This window comes from Gossypium hirsutum, chromosome A10, assembly GCF_007990345.1.
Source record: "Gossypium hirsutum isolate 1008001.06 chromosome A10, Gossypium_hirsutum_v2.1, whole genome shotgun sequence".
Classification (NCBI taxonomy): Eukaryota; Viridiplantae; Streptophyta; class Magnoliopsida; order Malvales; family Malvaceae; genus Gossypium; species Gossypium hirsutum.
The window spans coordinates 115,514,249-115,542,125 of NC_053433.1; the positions used below are offsets into that span (position 1 = coordinate 115,514,249).

Genomic DNA, 27,877 nt, shown 5'->3' on the forward strand with positions numbered 1-27,877 from the left:
AAGGAAAAGAAAATAACAGCCTTAAAACACCTAAAAGTGTCTAAGTTGAAGTAAAAGAAAAAACATTTAATATCGTACAAGAGAAGAACAGAGCCCTAACAGCAACATAATTACTGTAACTCAAACACAGATCACACTTGAGGCGATAAACACCCTAATTATCATGCTAACATACGGGATAGATTGTTATTGATGTGAATAATTAGGAAGTTAAAGGGAATATAGTGAAAAGTAGAAATAATGCAAAACAGTTGTGTTAGGTTACAGTTGAGTTGTGAGTTTTAAAGAAGGTTTAATTATCATTTATGCACCCCATGTTATTAATCAATGGGACTCCCACTTTTTTTTCTTTCTTTTCCATTTCTCTCAACTTGCCCCAATTTCAATGCCAACAACTCCTGAAAGGGTAAAACATGGTTAATTCCCATTTTATTTATGTTTATTAAATCGATGGGTTTGGTCAGCTTTTCATAAACAACGATTTAACTGATCAACTTTCAATTATAATCGAATCGATCGACTGATCAATATAAGTTTAACTGACCTAATTGAACGATATCAGTTAAACAATTTAAGCGATTTTGTACATGAAATTCAATAACTAATTATGGGTTGATTTAATTAATTTAATCAAAGTTTAAATTGAATTTTGCTGACCCTTAATTATAATGATTGTTTTCATATAAAAATATATATATGTTTAGTTTTTATATGTAATTTCCGGTCTAATAAACTATCGATTCTCGATTAATCTGATATTTTAATATATGTAATAATCAAAATAATTTTAAAAGAAAAATTAAAATTTATTAGAAAAAAAAACCTAAAATATTTGACATAAGTATAATAATTAAATAAAATTAATTTTTTATATTTGTTTTTGAAGTCACTTTCAAATTTCAATAAGAATATTCAGTAATATGGAACGAAATTCAAAATAGAAATATTGAATAAAATAAATTATAAGAATGATTTATATTATACACAATGGACCATCAATTTTGATAGTAACAGGGGAGCTTCAGTTTACAACAACTAACCTAATAAGGACCCACAACTTGTCATTATTTTATATAATGTTAAAATGTGCTTTAAGTCCCTTTGCTTTTTGTACGTTTAGAATTTAGTCCTTTTTTTAAATATTTTTTTACATTTTTTTAATTTAAAAATAAAAGTTCAATTTTTAATCCTATTAAAATTATTGTAAAATTCTAAAATTTTGAGGGTGTAAAGCATAACTTTTATTCTTGGAGAGCAAAAATTACAAAACTTCCATTTATTTGAATGATTAAAGGACTTAAATGAACAATTAATATTTGAGAGGAGCTGTTAATGATATTTTCCCACTTGATCAAGGAGGGCCCTCTACTTTGGGAATCCATATATGATATTTACAGGGTGGGATTCGAATTTATACTTTACCATTAAGCTAAAGTCTCGATGACTTTAAATACCATAGAAACTAAATTGACTCATGATATTCAAGGACACGAACTTTAAATACCATAGAAACTAAATTGACTCATGATATTCAAGGACACGAACTATAGAGGTTTCAAAATTTTTAATACCTCAACTTTACTATTTCGACCAAGACTTTATTCCAACTCGTATTATTATTTAATAATAATAATATATAGATTTCAAATGTAACTACCATTTATAACAGTTAATATAAAGTCGTGATGGTCCATGAAAGTAATTTATTTAGAAGTTGAGAAAAATAAAAATGTTAGGCCCATATCATATTGCCTTGTGTTATTAAACTTTTTGTATTTTCCATTAAATATTAAATAATTTTATTAAAAGGGTAAAATTTTTAAAATAGATATAGTAATTTTGGGAAAAAAATAAAAAATATAACAATATAACCCTAAGTGAATAAATGAAAATTATGTATACAATAAATTAACAATAATGTTAAATTTTATATCAATATATAAAGCTTTAATTTGTAAATTAAGTTAAAATATGCTATAATTTTTGTACATTTTTGTCATTTTACTTTTAAAATTTAAAATTGTAAGTTTAATTGTTAATACCGTTCAAAAAAATTGAATTGTGTTTATAATTAAATCTGAATTTTGAAAAATGAAAAGTATAAAGACTAAATAGAAACTTATAACATATTTTAACTTATAGATAAACGATGAATATCAAGAAAGTTGAATGGTAAATACGGTTTGGGTGAACTTGGTAATATTAATATAAAAAAATACTTGAAATATGATACGAAATACAATAAAGAAAACAACATCAAGTTCTTAGTTTGATCTCTAAACATCATTATTCTCACTCTTTATATAAAATTATAAAATATAAGATAGAGATTTTTGAATTGAGGTTTAAGGTTTTGGAGTATGACATATAGCCGTTTAGAGGGGCGAAAGTTGAAGAAAAAAGACAGAAACCACTTTTGCCTTTTGGTCCTTTTTTAGTGTAAAAAAGATGAAGCACTAATGACTAATCTCTTATCTACTATTTTGACCTTTTCTTGTTGTTTGAACATAAAGCCCTTTTGTCTGAATTTTGCATGAAACCTAGGAATTGTTTAATTATATGAAAATGTAAAAAGTTGATGATGCTTTAGGTAAAAAAAAAAAGTGAGCCAGTTTGAAATTTCCAACCGTTAAACATAAAATGGCAAACATTTAAAAATTACATTAAAAGAAATGGAGAAGGGAGGAAAACAGAGAGAGAAGCAGAAGAGAATGGAAAATAAAGCAAAAAGAAAGAAAGTTAAAAGAACATAAAAGAAAAAAATTAAATTGCTTAAAATAAAAAAATATAGAGACCAAATATAGAATTTAACCTAAAATTTTCATTTGAAATGATGATTTAATATGCCACCTCAACTTATCGTTACACCGTTAACGGCAATTAATGGCTCAGTGACTAAAATATTACAACACGATAACATAAGTGACTAAAACATAACATTTCAAACATAAGTGACTAAAATGTAATTTGAAGCAAACAAAAATTACTATTTTAAGAATTTACCCAAAGTAAATTTAAGTTGAAATCTCGATATTTATTATATTTTCTTTATTAGCATGCTACAACTTTATTATTTTCTCTAATAACAAAGTAAAAAGGTTGAAGTTAAATCTATGTATATTTTTTACATAATATAATTGACTTTAGAGTTTTCAATTTTTTTTTAATAATATCAATATACAAATTGAAGCTATACTTTGATGCTTCTATTGAAATGGTTTGAGTGAACTTTTTCATGCAACGTTTCGTACACATTTTTTTTAATATTATATTGCATGAATTTCATATATATATATATCGTTTCTTTTAAGATAAAAACAGTTCCATAAAAAAATGAGGAAATCAAATAATATAAAGAACCTATCTTCGTGATCCACTTTGTTTATATGTTCATCCAATTTCATGATTTGCTTGGCTTATGGAACTAAAGAACAATTAAAATATTGTTTAAAAAGTTGATGGTTAGACATTCTCCAGTGTCTTGTACATATAACTTATTATTAGCTCGAATTTTAGAGATTACTTTATTAAGAGGGAGAGTTACGAATTTTAAAAAGATTAATCTTTATAGATCATAAAATGATATTTAGAGGAATGAAACTAAAGGTTTTAACCCCATTGGTAAAGGATGTTATAGCATCCTATAGCTCAGGTCCGATGATCGGACCCAATGAAGGGTGTTACATGAAAAATATGGTAGAGGGAGATATGATGGTTTATTCAGTGAGAAGAGAGTAGGGGTGTTCAAATTTTGATTAAAATTGAATTAACCAATTGAATTGATATAATTCGATTAACCAATTTAATTTAGTCGGAGGTCAATTAATGATTTTTTAGAAGTTCGATTATCAATTAATTTAATTCAAAATTAAGTAATTAACCGAACTTAATAATTAATAATACAAATTATATGTAGTTTTGATTTGATTAACCGACCGAATTTTCCATAATTGATTGAATTGTTTCTACAAACCAATCCAATCCACCTTAAATGAACTGACCCTTTGTTTTGATGGGCACTTCAAAATTGAGCTAGTGCTTATTTTGAGACTCAAATATTTGGGTCATAGACTTTTCACTGTTAGGTTTAGATATTTCAGTTCATAATTTTAAATAAGATAAAAATACATATAAAAAAAAGTAGAATATAAAAATAATGCAAACATGACATATAAATTATATGAATTATTATTCAAGTATTCACACTAATATGTTATTTGAGTTTTGAATCATTCGTATTAATCGAATTGTAAAATTTAATTCGACTTGAATTACTTATTTGAATTAATTCAAAAAAATTAAATAACTTGAATAAATTGATTTGATTAACTCAAAATTCGAAAAAAAAATATTTTTTTCGAGTTGAATTAAGTTTTGTTCACCCCTTAACCACATTAGACATTCTAAAAAATAAGTACCACATCGAACATTTTGTGAAAGAGCATGTCCCGTAATAAAATACATATTGATAGTTCAAATATCTCATTAGAAGTTTTTGAAATACAAATGGCACATTGAATATTTTATAAAAGTCGAGAGACCAAATATGATATTAACTCTTTAAATAATTATTAATTGTATTTTAATATTTATTTGTATAAAAATTAAAGTTGACTGATTTTCTTGAAAAACTAATTTTCCTTATTTTTTGCAGTAAATTTGGTAGTGGTTAGACCTGCAAATAAGGATATTTTATCTTAATCCTTCTTCTTCACATGGATAAACCTGCAAATAAGGAAATTTGCCATTAGTCAACTGCAAATAAAATCAAAGAGGAAGATGCATAGGCCAAGATTCGAATTTCCAGAAGTTTTGGTTATGGAAATTCTGTCAAAGCTTCCAGTTAGATCCCTCACTCGCTTCAACTGTGTTTGTAAGTATTGGTGTTCTTCTTTTCAAACTCCTCATGTCATTTCCAAACATCATCACAACAACCTTAAGAACAACCACCTTAATCAACTTCTCATACGCTATGATGATAACACCTTCCAACCTTATTTCTCTCAACTTTCCAACCAAAAAGATAAAAAATATATAGTAAAACAAAACATTCACTTGCTTTTTTTAAGAATGCAATCCCCTCTGTTTATGGTGCTTGTCATGGATTATTGTGTTTACAAGAACCTTCAACGGACAAGGCTGCCATTTGGAACCCATCAACCAGAGAGTTTAAAATCCTTCCACCATCTTTAATCCAATGCCCTCCATGTTTTTCCTCCATCCAAGATGGTTGCCTGACTTTAGTCGACGTTTCTTTTAGCCACGCTGCTTCTGGGTTTGATTCTAAAACTTATGACTACAAAGTCATACGATTTGTTGCTCTTTACTTTTATTAATAGTGAAGAAGAACATCATTTTGAGTCCCACGTTGAGTTGTATTCATTTAGAAGTGATTCCTGGAAGGAAATTCTATCTCCTGGTTATACACTAACTCATCTATTCTTGGGAAATAATTGCGTAGATGGAATTTGCTATTGGAAAACAGAGTTTCTGGCATTTCATGATTTTGTAGGACCAATTCTTTCATTTGACATGGCAAATGAGAAGTTCTCGATTTTATCAATTCCGGAATTCATTGGGCCTTTTTCAACATGCTATTTTTGTCTATTGGTGTTTAATGGATCACTGGGTGTTATGACTTACGGATCCAAAGCAATTGACTTATGGACTGAGTGAAGGAATATGGACTAAACAATTGAGTATTGAATCTATTTCTAGAGCTGTATACCCATTGGGGTTTGGGAAAAATGACGAGTTGTTTCTTAGAAAAGCAAATAATGAAGTACTCCTATTTCACCCTTCCACCCAAGAGCTTACTTATCTAGATACTTCTCTGAATTCCTTCTCCTTTCTTCATGTTTATGTTGAAAGTCTCGTTTGTATTAATGAAATACAAGAGCTTAAGAAACATATAATACGTCAACCAACTGGAGATGTATCAAATAAATACTGAATATGAAGAGAGATATGCATGAATTGGATATGGTATTACAAAGTTTTGCATTATATGTCCTTAAAAAAACACACAATATTGTGTTATCTATGAACTTCAAAGCTCTAGCCCCGATGAGAGTGTTTTGCATCTTCATGATTGTCTCTATTGACTACAATGATAGCAAGTCAGTCAAGTAACATGCCTTGCCTTGATTTTGTGCTTTTTATTTATTTGTTTTTTTATAAGGCACAATTAGGGGTGTTCAATCAGTTAACCGACCAGTTAATTGATTTAAAATAACATTAATCGAATTAATCGATCTTTCAAAATTTTTAACCGTTAACCGAATCGAAAATTTTTTGGTTAATTTGGTCAATTAACCGAATTAACCGAAAATTATATATTTTTTAATTTTTGGTTAAAAAAAGTATAAAATTAACCGAATTAATCGAATTAACCGAATTACCCGAATTACCCGATTTAACCGAATTAACCGAATTATTTGTATAAAATTATATATTTTTTATTTTTAGTTTTAGATTTTTATTTTTATTTATTAAATTATTTGTAATTTTTATGATTGGGTTGGGTACTTGGGTTAATATATATTAGATTAGGTATTTGGGTTTATGTTGGATTGGATTTGAGTAAATAGTGGGCTATTTATATATTATAATTTTTTTATTAATTTTTTTCGGTTAACTGACCGGTTTCAAACCGAATTAACCGTTAACCGAAAACTCAAAAAAATTTTAACCGACCCCCAACTGAATTAATTCGGTTAACCGACCGATTAACCGAATTTTTTCGGTTTTACCCGAATTTTGCACACCCTAAGCACAATTATGGGGGAAAACATGAAGAAAATACTCCAATTTTAATGAAAAATGTCAAACTCCTGTGATTATAACCTTAATTTAAAATGAGTTGCTCAAAATAATCCAAATTAAAATAACATAATCCGAAAATGACTTGAGTATGTCCTAAAACCAATGTTTTAAAAATTAAATCAGTAATCGAACTAATTAGACTATCAATGTTCGATTCAATCAATTTAACTATTAGTCTATCAATAACTAAACAAACAATTGAAAAATATCATAAAAATTAACACTTTTTTAAAACAATAGCAAAAAAAATTATAAGTTGATTCAACCATTACACTGTGTTTGGTTCGCCGTATTACCCAATCCATTACGCCCCGATTACGTGCGTATTACATTACGCCCCTATTCCGGCGTTTGGTTCGCTGTAATAGGTATTACGCGCGTAATCGGTTACGCCCCTAATCCCCAAATTCCCGTGTTTTCCAATCCCTTCCCTTTTCGCTGTATTAGCTATTACTTCCGGCCTCCCTCCCCATCTCCCTGTTTTACCCTCCCTCCCTACCCGACCCTCTCCCTAATCATTTTCGCCGTCCTTTCTCTTCATCTGGATTGAACAGCTACGAAAGATCTACCACTAATTTCCCTTCTTTGATCCTCTCAATCAAGTAATTCTCAACTTATTTTCCTACTGTTTTTGGGTTTTTTTAACCCTCTGTTTCATTCAGTCTTTTGTTAATTCCTTTAATTTTCCATATATGATTATCAGGTGATGATAAACACTGTGAATTTAGTGTTAGAACAGCTTTGATTTTTATGGGTCTGATTTATTTTGACTGGCTTTTTTTTTCCTCCGTTTTTTTCTTCCTTCTCTGTTTCATTGTTTTTTTTGTTAATTTTGCTTATGTGATTATAAACACAGTGAATTTAGTGTTGGGATAGATTTGATGTTACTGGGTTTTATTTATTTTTACAGTTTCTTTTCTCTTTTTTTCCTACTGGAATTTATGCTGCGTTTGATTGAATCTTTTTGTTAATTTTTGCTTTACTTTCTATTCATATATGTTTATGAGTGATGATAAACAATGTGAATTTAGTGTTAGAACAGGTTTGGTTTTAACGGGTTTGATTTCTTTTTGCTGTCATCCGAAACAACCCAGAGAAGGGTCTTTTGTTGTTAAAGGATTGCTTGAGTGATTCTGGTACATTGCCTTCTTCTTTTACTTTTTGCTCGTTGATTCATGGTTTTGTATCTCAAGGGAATATGGATAGAGCAATTGAGGTGTTGGAGTTGATGACAGGTGATAATGTTAGATACCCTTTTGATAATTTTGTTTGTAGTTCAGTGATTGTTGGTTTTTGTAAGATTGGGAAACCTGAAGTTGTAGTTCGGTTTTTCGAAAATTGTATGAATTCAGGAGCTTTAAAGCCTAATGTTGTTACTTATACAGCTCTTTTAAGCAGTTTTAATCTGTTGGGTAAATTTGATGAGGGTTGTGAGTTGGTTTATAGTATGAAAAAGGAAGGGCTGGCTTTGGATGCTATTCTTTATAGCTGTTGGATTTTAGGGTATTTTAGAAATGGGTGTTTAATGGAGGCTTTGAGAAAATATAGAGAGATGGTTGAAAGAGGAATAAACCCTGATACTGTGAGCTACACTGTCCTTATTGATGGGTTTTCGAAGGAAGGTAGTGTTGGGAAGGTTGTTGGATTTCTGAAGAAGATGTTGAAAGACGGGGTGATGCCGAATGTGATTACGTATACGGCAATCATGTTAGGTTTCTGTAAGGAAGGGAAATTCGAGAAGGCATTTAGGTTGTTCAAGGAAGTTCAAACAGCTGCTGATGTTCTTGAAGAAATACATGCTGATGATGAACGTACTACAGATATGAATGAAGAGAGAAACACATTCTATGACTGCGAAGCTGATGTCTCTTTAGATGACATGGATGTTTCTGGTACGGATCCACGAGGAGATCGAGACCAAGGGGGTTCCTCATCTTCAAACAAGAGAAAGAAGAAATCTGATGCTCGTGATAATATGTTTTCTTCATTTAATGAGGCTGCCACTTTGTTCGGGGAGAAAATCCAGGCCGTTGGCGATCAAATCAGTAGGAGTTTTGCCTCCGAGGTGGTAGTTCAGCAGAAGTCAGAACAACATATGGAAGAGAGAGCTTCAAATTTATATTCAGCCTTATGGTCAATTGAAGGTTTAACCGACGATCAACGATATGATGCATTGAGTAAAATTCCCGACCATCCAACTCAAATGATCGTTTTCTTTAGTTTACCTTCAGTTGCCCGATTGGAATGGGTTAGGAGATTTCTTTCTTACCATTAAATATCAATGTTCAAACTTTTTGATGTTGTAAAACTATATAACATATGGATTTTAATGTACAATTTCATTTTCATCTAACCTTTTCTTAATATAAGTTAATTATGTTTATGCATAATATAATTCTCAAGTTATATATTGATTTTAGTAAATTCATATAAGAACATTTTATTATTAAGAATTTTATGAAATTATATATCACTATATAATTATATTAATATTAATTATTTTAAATTGTATAAATTCATATAAGAAAATTTTTATTATCAAGAATTTTATGAAATTATATATTATTATTAAATTATATGTAATAATTATTATTTTAAATTATACAAATTCATAAACTATAATCATATTAGTTATAATAATTTTAAATTTTATTAAATCATATATTTAATTAAATCATATTAGTTATAATCATATATTATGATTTGAGTAAATTCATATAAGAATATTAATTATTAAGAATTTTATTAAATTATATATTTTAATTATATTATATTTAATAATAATTATGTTATTTTATATTTTACAGTATCATATTTAATAATAATTATGGTTTGAGTAAATTCATATAAGAATATTAATTATTAAGAATTTTATTAAATTATATATTTTAATTAAAATATATTTATAATAATTATGTTTAAATATGATTAAATTATTTATTATTGATATTAATCTTATTAAAATTTAAATAAAATAATTTACCAAAACAAATTTCTGCTAATTATTAAGAATTTTATTAAATTATATATTTTAATTAAAATATATTAAATAATAATTATGTTTAAATATGATTAAATTATTTATTTTTGATAATAAATAATCTTATTAAAATTTAAATAACAATAACAATAATCATTTACCAAAACAAATTTATGCTAAGGGTATTCTGGTCATTTTAGTTTTCTCCATTATGCTATTACACCTCTATTACATTCAACCAAACACAGTTTTACTATTTCGCCTCTATTCCATTACATTCAACCAAACAGTTGATTTGCTATTACACCTCTATTCCATTACACCTCTAATCCAATCCAATACACCTCTAATCCAATACAGCGAACCAAACGTGCTCTTAGTATTTTTTGTCTAGATTTCCAGTTTTTTTTTTCTTATCAATTCTAAACAGTACACTCATAGGTCAATTCAATCTCTTTATCTGAATAGTATATAAGTCAATTCCTAATTCAACAAAAACATCTTAAATAAACTAAAATAACATGAAATAGAGATAAATCAAACTCAAAAACCCCAATTAACAAATTTGAATAACTTAAACCCAAAACTATCCAAATGTAAAATAACACTAACCTAAACATAGATCTAAAATAACCCAAAGCTAATTGGATAACATTCAATATCTTTATATATACATAATTTTTTTCAAGATACAATTGTTGATGTAACATTAAACTATTGAAAAAATATACAAACATAACGTCACTATTTCGTACAATCATTTTTTACATTTTCAAGTGAAACCCAAAAAAAAAAAATCAAATCTTTAAAATTTAAAATAATATAAACCTTTAGATTTTAAAATTACTGTTGTAGGCATAAATTAAGTTTGTATGGGTATAAAGAATTTGTATATTATATAAATATTGTGGCTTGGTAGTTTATATTATATAATTAATTTATATCCTTTTCATCAAACACTCAAGTACTTGTAAATTGCAATCTTCATACATAAATAGATAAATCAATCTATCTACTTTTTAATTATATAAAATTAGTTAAATTTTAATTTTAGTTCTTATATTATGTTAAAATTTTAGATTTGACTTTTATACTTAATTTTTTTTATAATTTAGTATTTCAACGTTAATAATGACATTAATTAGTTTAAATATTTTATTCTAATTAAAATTTTGACGTAAATTTAAAAAAGTGTTAATAACGTTAAATTTTCTTATTAAATTAAAGTCCATTATAATGTCATTTTTTGTGACATGATTATAATATTAAATTCAAATATTTTAGTAATACATAGGTGAGCCTTCTTTTCTATAAATAAAGTATTGGTTCTATAAACAAAAATATGTCTTAAGTTACTCTATTTTTTCAAAAATTTAAAATTTAATCCTTCTAGTTTTGAGATTTCAAAATCTAAGTCTAGTTGTTTAAAAAAAAACACTTATTTCGCCCTAAAGTAGTTAAAAAAATGACATTATAATAAACTTAAATTTAACAAAAATAACAATATTAACAACTGAAGCTGAATTTTAAAATCTAAAAAATAAAAAAATTAAATTTCAAATGTACGAAGAATATAAAAATTTATTACATATTTTGAACTAAATTATCCATAATTGATTAAATTGTTTGAAAAGACCAATCTAATCCCCCTTTGTCTCATGGGCACTGCAAATTGGGCTAGTGAGACTCAAGTTTTTGGGTCATACACCTTTGATTTTGAAGTTTAGATATTTCAGCTCATAATTTTAAATAAGATAAAAATACATATAAAAATAATAATAGAATAAAATAATGCAAACATGACCTATAAATTATATGAATTATTATTCGATAAAAAAATGATATGAATTATTACTTAGGTATTTATAATACTATATTATTTGAATTATTCGAGTTAATTGAATTGTACAATTTAACTCGATTTGAACTCGAAACTCAAAATATTTATTTTAGTTGATTTGAAAAAATTGAATAACTCAATTAACTTGAAATTCAAAAAAAATATTATTTTTTCGAGTTGAATTAAGTTTTATTCACCCCTAACCACATTAGACATTCTTACAATATAAGTACCACATTAAACATTTTATAAAAGCACATGTCCTATAATAAAATACATGTTGATAGTTCAAATATCACGTACAAATAGCATAATGGATATTTTCTAAAAATCCGGAGGCCAAATATAACATTATCTCTTTAAATAATTTTTAATTTTTATTGATGTTCCCCTATGAGTGATCATATTCTAATATTTATTTGTATAAAAATTTAAAATTGGCTAATTTTTTTGAAAAACTAATTTACTTATTTTTGGCGAATAAATTTGGTAGTGGTTAGAGATGATAAAGGAAATTTTCCTATGCATACCTTTTATGCTTCTTTGCACCATAGATGACACCTCTTATTTATTCCTGTTAGTCAATTGCAAATAAAAGGAGGAAGATGCAAATGGCAAGAATTGAATTACCAGAAGTTTTGGTTATGGAAATTCTGTCAAAGCTTCCAGTTAAATCCCTTGCTCGCTTCAACTGTGTTTGTAAGTATTGGTGTTCTTCTTTTCAAATTCCTCATTTCATTTTTAAACATTATCACAACAACATTAAAAACAACAACCTTAATCTACTTCTCAGACGCCATGATGGTAACACCTTCCAACCTTATCTCTCTCAACTTTCAAATGAAAAAGATAAAAAAAAATTTAGTAAAACAAAACATTCACTTGCCCTTTTTTAAGAATGCAATCCCCTCTGTTTATGGTGTGTGTCATGGATTATTGTGTTTACAAGAACTTTCAACGGATAAAGCTGCCCTTTGGAACCCATCAACCAGAGAGTTTAAAATCCTGCCACCATCATCAATCCAACGCCCTCCATATCTTTCCCCCATGGAAGGTAACCTTGCTTTATATGGCGTTTCTTTCAACCACGCTGCTTTGGGGTTTGATTCTAAAACTAATGATTACAAAGTCATACGATTTGTTAGTTTTATCTATTATCATAGTCCATTTGTTACTCGTACTTTTGTTAATATTGAAGAAGAACAACGATATGCATATCCTCATTATGAGTTCCAAGTTGAGTTGTATTCAAGTAGAAGTGATTCCTGGAAGGAAATTCCATGTTCTCTTTATACACCAACTGATTTAATTTTGGAAATAATTATTGTAGAAGCGCAAATTGCCCGGGCCCGATTATATCAAAACCTAACCAAATCTTTAAACCCACTAAAACCTTTAACCCATGACCCATTTACATCTACCCAAACTCATTACAAAACCCAAATATTAAACCCAATTCAAAAGCCCATTAAGCCCCCTAAAAAAAAACCTAACCCAAAAAAAAACCTAATCCCCCCAAAAAAAAACCAAGAAACCCTAGCCACCTACCCACTTTCCCACTTGCCCCATTTTTCCTCCCATTTTTGATATCCATTGTCTATCACCATCACCTACAAAATAAAAAAGAAATAATAGAAAATCATGTAAAAGATGGCTATAAAAAGCCATTCAAAAATCATGTAAAGGGGGAGAGGATTTTTACAAAAATTGAAAAAGGAAAAAATACAAAAATCCCTTCAAATTTTGAACACAAAAAAAAACATCAATAGAAAGGTTGCATTTTTTTCTTTTTTCCTCTTCTTTCGAATCTTTTTTTCTTTCTTTTTTTGTGTTATTTTTTTTCTTTCTTTATATATACATATATTGTTAAGAAAAAAAAATTACCTTTTCCGGCCACCGTGGGCGGTGGCCGGCGCCGGCGACGTATGGCGGTCGACGATCGACCGGTGACCGCCCCCCCTTCGCCGGATTTCCTTTCCCCCCTCCCTTCTCTCTTCTTTCCCCCTTCTTTTTTTTTAGGTATTTTGTATATATTATGTATATATTTTTTAATGCCATTAGTTATATATTTCTTATGTATATATTCTTAAATACTATTATATATACATATACATATATACATTTTAAATACCATATTGTGTATATATTATTATTACAAATTATTACTATTGCTAGTATCATTATAACTATTATTATATTAGTGTATATTTTATGTACATATGTATATATATATTTGTACATATCATTATTTTATATTATTGTTGTAAATTTTTTATGTATATATTTTTTATGTAAGTTTCCTAATATTTTCTTTTATTGTAGATATTATTATTACATACTTTTATTATATGCATATATATATGTATTTTTATGTACATATTATTATTTTATATTATTATTACCAAATATATCATTTTTCCTATTTTATTATTAGTACATGATTTGTTTTTATTTTGTAAATATCATTATTATTGTTATTCTAATATTCTAGTATTCCATGTTAATATTTTTCATTAATGATATCATTTTTTTTGCGTCCTTTATCTATTTTTAATTTCTCACTTTAGGAATATTTTTTCTCATATTTTAATTAATTTTAAAAATAAGGCAATGTACCGATTTAATATTAAGCCATCGATTTCATCGCTATGTTGGGTGAAATTCGTCGGCTTGTGTTAAAAAACGGGACACCCTTTCTAAAAAAAATCGAAAACTAAAAATTTTCATTTTTCAATCGGATCACGATTAAATATTATATTGAACTCGTATTTTTGAAAATCAAGTCAACACATGTTTATGAGATACCAATTTTGGGCGTCGCGAGGGTGCTAATACATTCCTCACGCGTAACTGACTCCCGAACCCCAATTTTTCTCTGGACTTTCACGTAGACCTAAATTTGGCCTTCTTTTTGTTTTAAAATAATTTTATTAGGTGTCCGATCACACCTATAAAAAAGGATCGGTGGCGACTCCCTTTGTTAATAAAATCGAAAGTTGGTTTTCAAATGTTTAATAAATCGCCACAATTAGCGACCAAGCGAAACTAAAGAAATTTTCACGTCGCTACAGCTGGCGACTCCACTGGGGACCAAACTTGCGAGTCGAGTCGAATTGAACTCGCGTTGTCAAAATTTTCAAAGTTCCTTGTTCAAATTAACATTTAGTCGTGATCCTCAAATTTTTTGTTTTCAAAAAAATCATGCATTTGCATCGTGTTGTATATATTCTAACTTGTTTTATCCGGTTGTTTTTCAACTTTAAATTTTTGTGATTTTAGTTTTGGTTTAGTTTTTTAAGTAAAACGTAAAGGTTTATGAGTTTTTCCCCACACACCGTGCACTTGCATTTTCGCATAACATGAGCTCTCTACCCGGGCTCCGTCCGTTTAAGTGAAAGTAAACGCTACGCCTTCATGAGTTAACTCGTCCCTCCGCACAGGCTAGTGAATACTTTCGGGTTACATATGACTTATGCTTTCGTGAGTTAACTTGTCCCTCCGCATAGGCATAAGTAAATGTAATCCCTCGAATTGAACTCGTGAGCCTGTGATGGGTTATGTCCGAGGCTTCGTGCTAATCTTAGCAGATGATAGTACGAGCAATTCGAGTATCTGTCTAGAACCGAGACCGCATATAGTGAACTATACGAGCCATCCAACTAGAGCCGTGCCGAACCTCCGTCCGTTTACTGGTCACCGAAATAAGTACACGGGAAAAAAACCTCTCATATTCTGTTTCTTTTACATTTATGCCTGTTATGCAAAGGAATCTGGTCCATTAGACCAAGTAGCTTAATTTGTTAGATTTTCCACAGTCTTTCTCTGGTCATTTTTGCTGTACTAACCAATATATTTGTCTGTGTTCTTATTTTGCATCATGCATTATAGGCATCATATTAGGAATGTGTTGACTAGAGATCGGTTGCCAAAAACGGGTTTCTGATGGAGGAGTCAATTACACAAGTAACCGAAACGTTGTGTAATAGACTCTTTTGATTAAGGAAATGCCTAAATAGGGGCTATCTTGAAATCAACACCAATTTTTTGCATTCCTTGCATAACTAACATTTTGACATTCATGCATTCATTCATGCATTCATTCATACATTGCATATCCCATACTCGGTCGCTGAAGATAAATTATATAATTCGCAGTTGTAATACCACAAGACTGGAACCACGTCATCCGTATAAAACGCGCCGACAAGCTAGAGTAATGGAAGCTAAATTCAATGAGAGAATTGAAAGGATGGAAAGGGCTCAAAAGGAATTACAAAAGCAACTGACCAAATCGCAACAAGAGACGAGAGACCTAATAGTGAGATCTCGAGAGGAATCACTCGAGCAAAGAGATCAGATGGCTAAAATGATGGAGATGATGACAACTTTGGTCAAAGGAAAAATGCAGAACCCCAATGTTATGGAACCTCAGTCAAGAATACACCACGATCAGGATCCACTTTATCCCCCGGGATTCACTCCACCGCCCGCATATTCAACACAAAGAGGGCATACTCAAGGGGAACCCACAGGCTTGGAACATCGACCTATGCCACCTGCTCCACCCACTAATTTGGGGCAAGGAATATTCGCGTCGAACTTAGGGGCTAGTCCTGCTAATCCACTAGTTCCAGATCTGGATGACCCAGCAGAGGTAGCCAAGTTGAAATTGGATAACCATGACGCAAAATATAGGAGTCTAGAGGAAAGACTCAAAGCAATAGAAGGCACTGAAGTCTTCTCTGCACTAGGTGCCAAGGAAATCAGTTTGGTACCTGATCTAATTTTGCCTCCGAAGTTCAAAGTGCCTGATTTTGAGAAGTATGAGGGGACAAGGTGCCCAAAAGCACATCTCATTATGTTCTGTCGAAAAATGACCGGTTATGTGAACGAGGATAAACTACTCATACATTGCTTTCAAGATAGTCTGACAGGGTCAGCTCTTCGGTGGTACAATCAACTTAGTAGAGAAAAGATTCGATCCTGGAAGGACTTGGCGTCAGCATTTTGCGAGCAGTACGAGCATGTATCGGATATGGTGCCAGACTGTATGACCTTGCAAATGATGGAGAAAAAGCCATCAGAGACTTTTAGACAGTATGCACAAAGATGGAGAGACGTCTCAGCTCAAGTGGAACTCCCACTAAAAAAACGAAGATAACCGTTCTCTTTATCAATACTTTAAAGACACCGTTTTATGACAAATTAGTGGGAAGTACCACGAAGGATTTCGCGAATATTGTAATATCCGGTGAACTCATATAGAATGCCGTCAAAAGCGGTAGAATGGAAGGATCAGAAGGCTCAAGAAAAGCAGCACCCGTAAGGAAGAAAGAGCTAGAAGCCCACATGGTGGGAACTGAGAGTCGTTACATTCCCAATTCGTATCCTAATCAACTTCGACCTCGAAATTATCCACCTCTAAATTTCTATTATCCTCCTCAAACCCCTTACTACCAAGCACCACATCCGTCCTACCCCGTATACGCTACGAACAACCAAAAACCCATCACCACTTTCCCACAAAACACGGTACCCACCCAAAGCCAACCCAGAAACGAACCAAGACCAGCAAGGCCTAATCCCGAGAGACCGCAGTTTACTCCCATCCCTATGTCGTATGGGGAATTGTACCCAAAACTTTTGGAGAAACAACTGATTTCTCCCCATTACATGGCACCCCTTAAACCTCCATACCCGAAATGGTACGATCCAAGCGCTAGTTGTGCACACCATGCCGGGAACCAGGGGCATTCTACTGAGAACTGTCTTGCTTTCAAGAGGAGAGTTCAAGGGCTCATTGATGCAGGCATTTTGCGATTTGATGGTACCAGCGGTACGGCCGAGAATCCATTCCCAAACCACACCGAAGGGAATGTGAGCGCAGTAGGAGAGGAGGATAAACGACAAAGTAGAAGATGGGTTACTGAAATAAAAACACCTCTACCGAGAATCTGGAGGTACTAGTTGAAAAAGGGTTGCTCCGTCGTTTTAACAGAATATTTGAAGGAAAAGATGCAAAAGGTCACAGTTTTTGTGAGTTCCATGGCATTGAAGGGCACGACATTCAGTCCTGCGAGGAATTCAGAAATTTACTGCAAAATATAATGGATAATAAGGAGATTGAGATTCTTTGTAAAGCCAAAAAGACCGATAGTGGAGAAATATATGCCTCTGACAATCAATCATCAGGTTTCCCGTATAGCGCCGACCGACCGTTAATAATTTATTATGACGTGAAGAAGGAGCCGGTGAAACCAAAAATGATAATTGAAGTACCATCTCCTTTCCCTTATAAGGACAATAAAGCAGTACCGTGGAAGTACAATGTTAGTATCATCGCACCTGAAGGGGAAAAGCCCGAAACCACCACTGAAGACATTGGGGAAGTAGGTCATTTTACTCGAAGTGGACGATGCTATTCTAAAGAAGTTGAACCGGTAAAGAAAAGTAGCGACTCGAAGCAAAAAGGGAAAACAGTGATGCACGAAGTCGAAGTCGAGCAAGAAATTCCACCCGTGCAAGAAACTAAAAAGCCTGTGAATAAGGAAGAAGCTCAAGAATTCTTGAAATTTATTAAGCACAGCGAGTATAGTGTGGTGAAACAATTGAGCAAGCAGCCAGCGCGAATCTCAGTTCTATCTCTACTGTTAAATTCAGAGCCACACCGGAATGCTTTATTGAAGGTGTTAAATTAAGCTTATGTGGCCAACAACATATCTGTCGAAAAGCTTGATAGGTGGGTAAACAATCTGAATGCAGACAATTTCATCTCTTTTAGTGATGATGAGATACCGCCAAATGGTAGAGGCTCGGTGAAAGCGCTGCATATCATGACTCGCTGCAAGGGCTACATAATACCGAACGTACACATCGATAATGGGTCAGCGTTAAATGTTATGCCATTGGCCACGCTTTCCAGAATACCAATGGATTTGTCCTACTTAAGGCCCTGTCATTCCACGGTAAGGGCATTCGACGGGACGAGGCGCGAAGTCATGGGAAAGATCGAAATCCCTTTGGAAGTGGGCCATTACATTTATGAGGTCGAGTTCCAAGTCATAGACATTACACCCTCTTATAACTGCCTTTTGGGAAGACCTTGGATCCATTCTGCTGGAGCAGTCCCATCATCCCTCCATCAAAAGGTGAAATTTATCATGGATGGCTGTTTGGTCACAGTCGAGGGCGAAGAAGACATTGTCGCATCTATCTCTGCTGATGCGCCATACTTGGAAGTGAACAAAGACGCATTGGAATGTTCATTTCGATCCCTTGAATTCGTCAATGCCACTTTCGTCGCTGAGGGAAACAGAATTCCGATGCCAAAACTGTCGAGAAATACTAGAATGGGTGTCAAATTGACCGTAGGAAAAAGAGCTCGAGCGAGAAGAGGTTTAGGGAGATATCTGCAAGGAATAGTCAGGGCTTTAAAGCCAGTGCACCACAAAACCCGATACGGTTTGGGGTTCCATCCAGATATGCGTCAAAGAAGAAGATAGTGGAAGAAAAATCAGGAAAGAATGATCGCAAGAACTTTGGGCCGAGAACCAGAATGGGAGCCCATAGAATACCCTCATTTGTCAAAAACATTTACATCTGCGGGAATGATATACCCTGGACAAGATGATCCACGAAACATGCTGGGGTTAATTGAAAGGGGTTTTTAGAATGTCAGTATAAATGTCATTGACAAAGGGGCTGATGCAAGTAAAGATGTCTCGAGGATACGCCCTTACCCTCCTGGTTTCATGTTGAACAATTGGACTGCCGAGGAGCTTCTTGTAGTTTATAAGTCTTCAGAGTAATGCTAAACATTAACCTTCTATTGTGTCCTTAGATATAATAGAATTCTTTTGTAAGAGCTTGCATTCGCTCTTTATCATTTAAATGAATATCAATGAAGATGCATTTTGTCATGATTTTTCGCATTATCACTAATTTCATAATCATTTTCTCATTTCATAGCCTATCCTTACATTTGCCTCATTGCCATGACATAACATTTTGTTTGTTGTTTCCAATACTTGGATGCCCCTCTATAGCTTCCTTTTTCATTCAACTTTCAGGTGCTCAGATATTGACGACATGAATAAGCCCGTCACGAATCTTGAAATTGATTTTGAGAAGGTTGTTTGCTTAGGAGAATTTGAAGCCGAAGAAAGTGCTGAAGATTACGTCTCGTCTCCTGAATTGTTAAGAATGGTGGAACAAGAGGATAAACAGATTTTGCCTCACGAAGAATCTGTGGAAACAATAAATTTGGGCACTGAAGAGAGGAAACAAGAAGTGAAGATTGGGACTTCTATTTCAGAGAGTACCAGGCATAATTTGATCACTTTACTCCACAAATACAAAGATGTTTTCGCATGGTCTTACCAGGACATGCCAGGGCTAGATGAAGATTTAGTGGTCCATAAGCTCCCATTAAAGCCAGAATGCAAGCTCATCCAGCAAAAATTAAGACGGATGAGACCCGAAATACTGTTGAAAATAAAAGAGGAAGTCAAGAAGCAATTTGATGCTGGCTTCCTACAAGCCTCCAAATATCCAGAATGGGTGGCTAACATAGTCCCAGTACCAAAGAAAGATGGCAATGTACGAATGTGCATGGATTATCGTGACCTGAAACGAGCAAGCCCAAAAGATAATTTTCCCTTGCCACATATTGATACGTTGGTGGACAACACAGCAAAACATTCATTGTTTTCTTTTATGGATGGATTCTCGGGGTATAATCAGATCAAGATGGCCCCTGAGGATATAGAGAAAACTACCTTCATAACAATGTGGGGAGCGTTCTGCTACAAGGTGATGCCATTCGGGTTAAAGAATGCTGGGGCAACATATCAGAGGGCTATGGTGACATTATTCCATGACATGATACATAAAGAAATAGAGGTCTACGTCGATGATATGATTGCTAAATATCGAGGAGAAGAAGAGCATGTAGTGAACCTCAAGAAGTTGTTCGAAAGGCTGAAAAAGTTTCAGCTAAAGCTTAATCCAGCCAAATGTACGTTTGGGGCTACCTCGGGGAAGTTGCTAGGCTTCATTGTCAGTGGAAGAGGTATCGAGGTTGATCTAGATAAAGTAAAAGCCATTCAAGAGTTACCACCTCCACGCACGCAAAAGGAAGTTAGAGGATTTTTAGGGAGATTAAACTATATCTCCCGATTCATCACTCAACTTACCAACCAATGCGACCCAATCTTTCGGCTTCTTCGAAAACATAACCCGGGAAATTGGAATGAGGAATATCAGGTGGCCTTTGATAAGATAAAACAATATTTGTCTAGTCCTCCAGTGCTAGTACCGGTAACTCCGGGGAGACCATTGATATTGTATTTGACCGTGTTCGAAAACTCAATGGGTTGCATACTGGGGCAACACAACGAGTCAGGGAAGAAAGAAAAGGTGATCTACTACCTCAGTAAAAAGTTCACTGAATATGAGGCAAAGTATTCGTCCATTGAAAAATACTGTTGCGCTCTGGTTTGGGTAGCTCGGAGACTCAGACAATATATGTTGTATCACACAACATGGCTAATTTCAAAGCTAGACCCAATAAAATACATGATGGAATCACCGACACTCTAAGGAAGAATGGCACGATGGCAGATTCTCCTATCAGAATATGACATTGCCTATGTAAGTCAGAAGTCGATAAAAGGGAGCGCAATAGCTGATTTCTTAGCGACTCGAACGACGGAGGAATATGAGCCCTTAAAATTTAATTTCCCAGACGAAGACTTAATGTGCATCACAGAAATGGAATCCGAGTCATTAAAAGAGAAGTCATGGAAGATGTGCTTTGATGGTGTGTCAAATGCTTTAGGGCATGGAATTGGAGCAATCCTGGTATCACCAGACGGGAATCATTATCCGTTCACTGCAAGACTGAATTTCTTCTGTACCAATAACATAGCAGAATATGAGGCCTGTATCATGGGACTTCGTGCAGCTATTGAACGAAACATCGAAATCTTAGAGGTGTACGGGGACTCAGCCCTAGTGGTTTACCAAATCCGTGGAGAGTGGGAAGTGAGGGACCCAAAATTGATTAAGTACAGTGATTTAGTGGCTGAGTTGATCAAAGAATTCAAAGAAATAACTTTTCATTACTTCCCGCGAGAAGAAAACCAATTGGCTGATGCCCTGGCCACCTTGGCTTCAATGTTCAAAGCAAGTAAAGAAGCAGAAATAATACCCCTCAAAATGAACATATACGAGGTCCCTGCACACTGTTGTAGCATTTAGAAAGAGGCAGACGGACGACCATGGTTCCATGATATCTTAGAATATATCAAGAATCAAAGCTATCCCGAACAAGCAAATGAGAACGACAAAAGAACAATCAGAAGAATGGCAGCGGGATTTGTTCTTGATGGGGATATCCTGTATAAAATAGGAAATGATCAAGTACTTTTGAGATGCGTGGATGATGTTGAAGCCAGAAAGATACTTGAAGATGTCCATGAGGGAATCTGTGGGACACATGCCAATGGTTTCAGTATGGCCAGAAAGATTATGAGACTCAGTTACTACTGGTTGACGATGGAAAGCGACTGCATTAGTTTTACCAGAAAATGCCACAAATGTCAAATCTACGGCGATAAAATTCATGTAGCCCCTTCGCCCCTTCACGTCATGACTTCTCCGTGGCGTTTTTCTATGTGGGGCATGGATGTCATAGGGCCTATTTTCCCAAAAGCTTCTAATGGACATCGATTCATTTTTGTGGTCATTGATTACTTCACAAAATGGATAGAAGCCGCTTCGTTTGCCAATGTGACCAAGACTGCAGTTTACAAGTTTTGAAGAAGGAAATCATTTGTCGATATGGTTTGCCTGAAAGAATCATTTCAGATAACGCCATGAATCTGAATAACAAGATGATGAAGGAAGTATGCGAGCAATTCCAAATAAAGCATCATAACTCCTCGCCCTATCGCCCAAAGATGAACGGGGCTATTGAAGCAGCCAATAAAAATATTAAGAGGATCATTGGGAAAATGACTGAGACGTTTAAAGATTGGCACAAGAAGCTTCCATTTGCTTTGTTTGCATATCGCACATCCGTACGAACATCTACGGGAGCAACTCCTTTCTCTCTGGTTTATGGAATGGAAGCTGTACTACCTATTGAGGTTGAGATCCCTTCTCTACGAGTCTTAATGGAATCAAAGTTAGAAGAAGCAGAATGGGTACAAGCTCGATATGATCAGCTGAACCTCATTGAAGAAAAGCGTCTCAGGGCAATTTGTCACGGGCAGATGTACCAAAAAAGAATGATCGTAGCCCATGACAAGAAGGTACGGCCAAGAGAATTCCATGAAGGAGAACTCGTGCTGAGGAAAATTCTCCCAATACAAAAAGTCCTACGAGGAAAATGGGCACCAAATTGGGAAGGACCATATGTCGTAAAGAAGGTATTCTTAGGAAGAGCTTAGATCCTTACCGAGATGGATGGGAAAGAGTTGTCGAATCCAGTGAACTCAGATGCTGTGAAGAAATATTATGCTTAAGATGAAAACCCGAAAAGGGCATCTTAAAAAAAAGGGATCAAGGAGAAAACCCGAAAAGGGCGTCTTGATTAGTACAAAAATATTAGGATGAAAACCCGAGAGGGCGTCCTAATGAAACAAACCTGGTGGTCAAACGATAGGTCAAGCAGTGAGGCTACAGTATTTGAAGCACTTCTGAAAGCTCGAAATCTTCTACGCAAGAAGCCGCGCTCGAAAAGATTTTTGATTGAGGAACGAGGAAGAGTTCATATGTTGAATATCTAGAGCATTTGTATCCGTTGAATACGATCCTTTCTTTCTTTTTGACATTTTTTACTCTCATTGGTTAACTTGCTTTGTTTGCCACATTTGAAATAGATGAATATGAAATATCATTTTTGTCCCTATCTGACCTTTTTCATGCATCTCATTATGTGTTTATTTACATGATAAATGGTGAAATGACATACTCTAAACAAAAGAAATGTTAAGCATTACCTGGATGAAAATTTGATAAGCACAAGAGTCTCAAAGTAAGAATAAAGTTCAATCGGGGCAGAAGAGTGATATCTGAGAAACGTCGATTACTCATGAAGCTTGAAGACAGGTATAAGGCCTGAAGAGAAAGTCGAGAATCAAAGCAATGAACACAGATCCTCAACAATCGTGGCTAAATGGACATACGACAAACATGCTTAAGGAGCACTGCAAATCATGTAGGCATAAAAGCATTTAAGACAAACATGTGCATATCATGATAATATCATACATGGCATATACAGGTACTCCAACAGAGCAAGAAATCTTGAATGAGAGTCGCACTGAATCAAAGGAAAAGACACCCGAATTCTACTAAAGGACAGGTTTTGGTATTTTGATGTTTTTAATTCATGCTTTTCAAGGAAAATCAACTCATATTGCGAGAGATGAGTTGAGCCTCAAGACATGTTGAGGTATTTTTAATTGTTGTTTTCAAAATCAACTCATATTGCGAGAAGTGAGTTGAGCCTCGGGGCACGCTGAGGTATTTTTTGTTTTAAATTGACTCATATTGCGAGAGGTGAGTTAAGCCTTTTAATTTTTGTTTTTCAAAATCAACTCATATTGCTAGAGGTGAGTTGAGCCTCGGGGCACGCTGAGGTATTTTCAATTTTTGTGTTTTAATTTCAACTCATATATGCGAGAGGTGAGTTGAGCCTCAGGTCACGCTGAGGTATTTTCAATTTCTGTTTTCAATTTACGTTGTTCAAGAATCAACTCATATTGCGAGAGGTGAGTTGAACCTTTTAATTTCTACTTTTTTAAAATCAGCTCATATTGCGAGAGGTGAGTTGAGCCTTAGGTCACGCTGAGGTATTTTCAATTTCTGTTTTCAATTTACGTTGTTCAAGAATCAACTCATATTGCGAGAGGTGGGTTGAACCATTTAATTTCTACTTTTTCAAAATCAGCTCATATTGCGAGAGGTGAGTTGAGCCTCAGGTCACGCTGAGGTATTTTCAATTTCTGTTTTCAATTTACGTTGTTCAAGAATCAACTCATATTGCGAGAGGTGGGTTGAACCTTTTAATTTCTACTTTTTCAAAATCAGCTCATATTGCGAGAGGTGAGTTGAGCCTCAGGTCACGCTGAGGTATTTTCAATTTCTGTTTTCAATTTACGTTGTTCAAGAATCAACTCATATTGCGAGAGGTGAGTTGAGCTTCAGATCACACACTGAGGTATTTTTTTCAATTTATATTTTTCAAAAAAATCAACTCACATTGCGAGATGTGAGTTGAGCCTCGGGTCACATGTTGAGGTATTTTCAAAATCTGTTTTTCAAATTCTGTTTTCAAAAATCAACTCATATTGCGAGAAGTGAGTTGAGCCTTGGCTCACGTGCTGAGCTATTTTCAATTTCTTTTTTTTCAAAAAAATTCAACTCATATTGCGAGAGGTGAGTTGAACTTTTTAATTTCTGCGAGAGTTGAGTTGAGTCTTTTAATTTCTGTTTTTCAAAAATCAACTCATATTGCGAGAGGTGAGTTGAACCTCCAGTCACACATCGAGGTATTTTCAAAATCTGCTTTTCAAGTTAAGTTTCAAAAAATTAACTCATATTGCGAGAGGTGAGTTGAGCCTTGGCTCACGCGCTGAGCTATTTTCAATTTTTATTTTTAATGTCTGTTTTTAGAGAGTCAATTCATATTGCGAAAAATGAGTTGAGCTCAGGATCACATGCCGAGTAGAGAATAAAGATTGAAGCTGATTGAAGACGTCAGATTCTGTTTCCTTAAAGTTGTAGTGGAGTTGATCGAGGGCATCAAATCTTGCCTTTCTGAAGTCGCAGAAGAAAAGACCACAAACCTTATCTCACTGAAGCGATAGAAGAGTAGATTGAAGTTGTAGATCTCACCTTTCTGAAGTTACAGTGAAGTAGATCGAAGCCATAAATTTCATATCCTTGAAGTTACATTGGAATAAATTGAAGCTACAAGGCGTATATCATAATATTCAGTAGAGTGAACCAAAGCTACAAGATGCGGTGGACTAAAAAGGGACTAACTAAACAAGAAGAGTTCTAAAGCAAGTCAAGACCTAGCAAGACCGGGCAAATTTGGTCTTCCTTGAAAGTCTTTGTTCTATTCTCGTTGCACGAAAATGAGCAAAGAGGGGCAGCTGTAGAAGCCCAAATTGCCCGGGCCCGATTATATCAAAACCCAACCAAACCTCTAAACCCACTAAAACCCTTAACCCATGACCCATTTACATCTACCCAAACCCATTACAAAACCCAAATATTAAACCCAATTCAAAAGTCCATTAAGCCTCCCCCCCAAAAAACCCTAATCCCCAAAAAAAAACCAAGAAACCCTAGCCACCTACCCACTTTCCCACTTGCCCCATTTTTCCTCCTATTTTTGATATCCATTGTCTACCACCATCACCTACAAAATAGAAAAAGAAATAATAGAAAATCATGTAAAAGATGGCTATAAAAAGCCATTCAAAAATCATGTAAAGGGGGAGGGGATTTTTACAAAAATTGAAAAAGGAAAAAACACAAAAATCCCTTCAAATTTTGAACACAAAAAAAAATCAATAGAAAGGTTGCATTTTTTTCTTTTTTCCTCTTCTTTCGAATCTTTTTTTCTTTCTTTTTTTGTGTTATTTTTTTTTCTTTATATATACATATATTGTTAAGAAAAAAAATTACCTTTTCCGGCCACCGTGGGCGGTGGCCGGCGCCGGCGACGTATGGCGGTCGACGATCGACCGGTGACCGCCCCCCTTCGCCGGATTTCCTTTCCCCCCTCCCTTCTCTCTTCTTTCCCCCTTCTTTTTTTTAGGTATTTTATATATATTATGTATATATTTTTAATGCCATTAGTTATATATTTCTTATGTATATATTCTTAAATACTATTATATATACATATACATATATATATTTTAAATACCATATTGTGTATATATTATTATTACAAATTATTACTATTGCTAGTATCATTATAACTATTATTATATTAGTGTATATTTTATGTACATATGTATATATATATTTGTACATATCATTATTTTATATTATTGTTGTAAATTTTTTATGTATATATTTTTTATGTAAGTTTCCTAATATTTTCTTTTATTGTAGATATTATTATTACATACTTTTATTATATGCATATATATATATGTATTTTTATGTACATATTATTATTTTATATTATTATTACCAAATATATCATTTTTCCTATTTTATTATTAGTACATGATTTGTTTTTATTTTGTAAATATCATTATTATTGTTATTCTAATATTCTAGTATTCCATGTTAATATTTTTCATTAATGATATCATTTTTTTGCGTCCTTTATCTATTTTTAATTTCTCACTTTAGAAATATTTTTTCTCATGTTTAATTAATTTCAAAAATAAGGCAATGTACCGATTTAATATTAAGCCATCGATTTCATCGCTATGTTGGGTGAAATTCGTCGGCTTGTGTTAAAAAACGGGACACCCTTTCTAAAAAAAATCGAAAACTAAAAATTCTCATTTTTCAATCGGATCACGATTAAATATTATATTGAACTCGTATTTTTGAAAATCAAGTCAACACATGTTTATGAGATACCAATTTTGGGCGTCGCGAGGGTGCTAATACATTCCTCACGCGTAACTGACTCCCGAACCCCAATTTTTCTCTGGACTTTCACGTAGACCTAAATTTGGCCTTCTTTTTGTTTTAAAATAATTTTATTAGGTGTCCGATCAGACCTATAAAAAAGGATCGGTGGCGACTCCCTTTGTTAATAAAATCGAAAGTTGGTTTTCAAATGTTTAATAAATCGCCACAATTAGCGACCAAGCGAAACTAAAGAAATTTTCACGTCGCTACAATTATGTAGATGGAATTTGCTATTGGAAAACAATGACAGAGGCATATCTTGGACTAATTCTCTTATTTGACTTGGCGAATCAGAAGTTTTCAATATTACCTTTCCCATAAATTGCTGGGTCTTGCTTACATTACTATGATAATCTGTTGATGTTTAATGGATCACTTAGTGTCATTGTTTGCCTGTTGGAAGGAACTGGCATGTCTTTTGATTTATGGGTTACGAGAGAAGGAGTATGGACTAAACAATTCAGTATTGAATCTATTTCTGGAGTTGTACACCCATTGGGGTTTGGGAAAAATGGTGAGCTATTTCTTAGAGACACAAATAATGAAATAGTCCT

At 33.2% G+C, this 27,877-nt stretch overlaps 1 protein-coding gene and 1 long non-coding RNA gene across 2 annotated transcripts; both read left to right on the plus strand.

The window, feature by feature from the left end:
• Nucleotides 1-4,735: 4,735 nt before the first annotated feature.
• Nucleotides 4,736-6,003, plus strand: LOC121207821 (uncharacterized). The gene is made up of 2 exons (XR_005902937.1): nucleotides 4,736-4,873; nucleotides 5,462-6,003. It is a non-coding gene; the product is annotated as an uncharacterized lncRNA (long non-coding RNA).
• Nucleotides 6,004-8,023: 2,020 nt separating this feature from the next.
• On the plus strand, nucleotides 8,024-17,612 carry LOC121208128 (pentatricopeptide repeat-containing protein At1g12775, mitochondrial-like). The gene is made up of 2 exons (XM_041078624.1): nucleotides 8,024-8,605; nucleotides 17,394-17,612. Exons 1-2 carry the CDS (start codon nucleotides 8,024-8,026, stop codon nucleotides 17,610-17,612), a joined length of 801 nt encoding a protein of 266 aa, XP_040934558.1.
• The last annotated feature ends 10,265 nt before the right edge of the window (nucleotides 17,613-27,877 follow it).

Coding starts and splice junctions, on each gene's coding strand:
- LOC121208128 (XM_041078624.1), top strand. CDS start 8,024: ATGGATAGAGCAATTGAGGTGTTGGAGTTGATGACAGGTGATAATGTT. Junction 8,606..17,393: donor AAGTTCAAACAGCTGCTGAT/GTTCTTGAAGAA, acceptor GCCGGGAACCAG/GGGCATTCTACTGAGAACTG.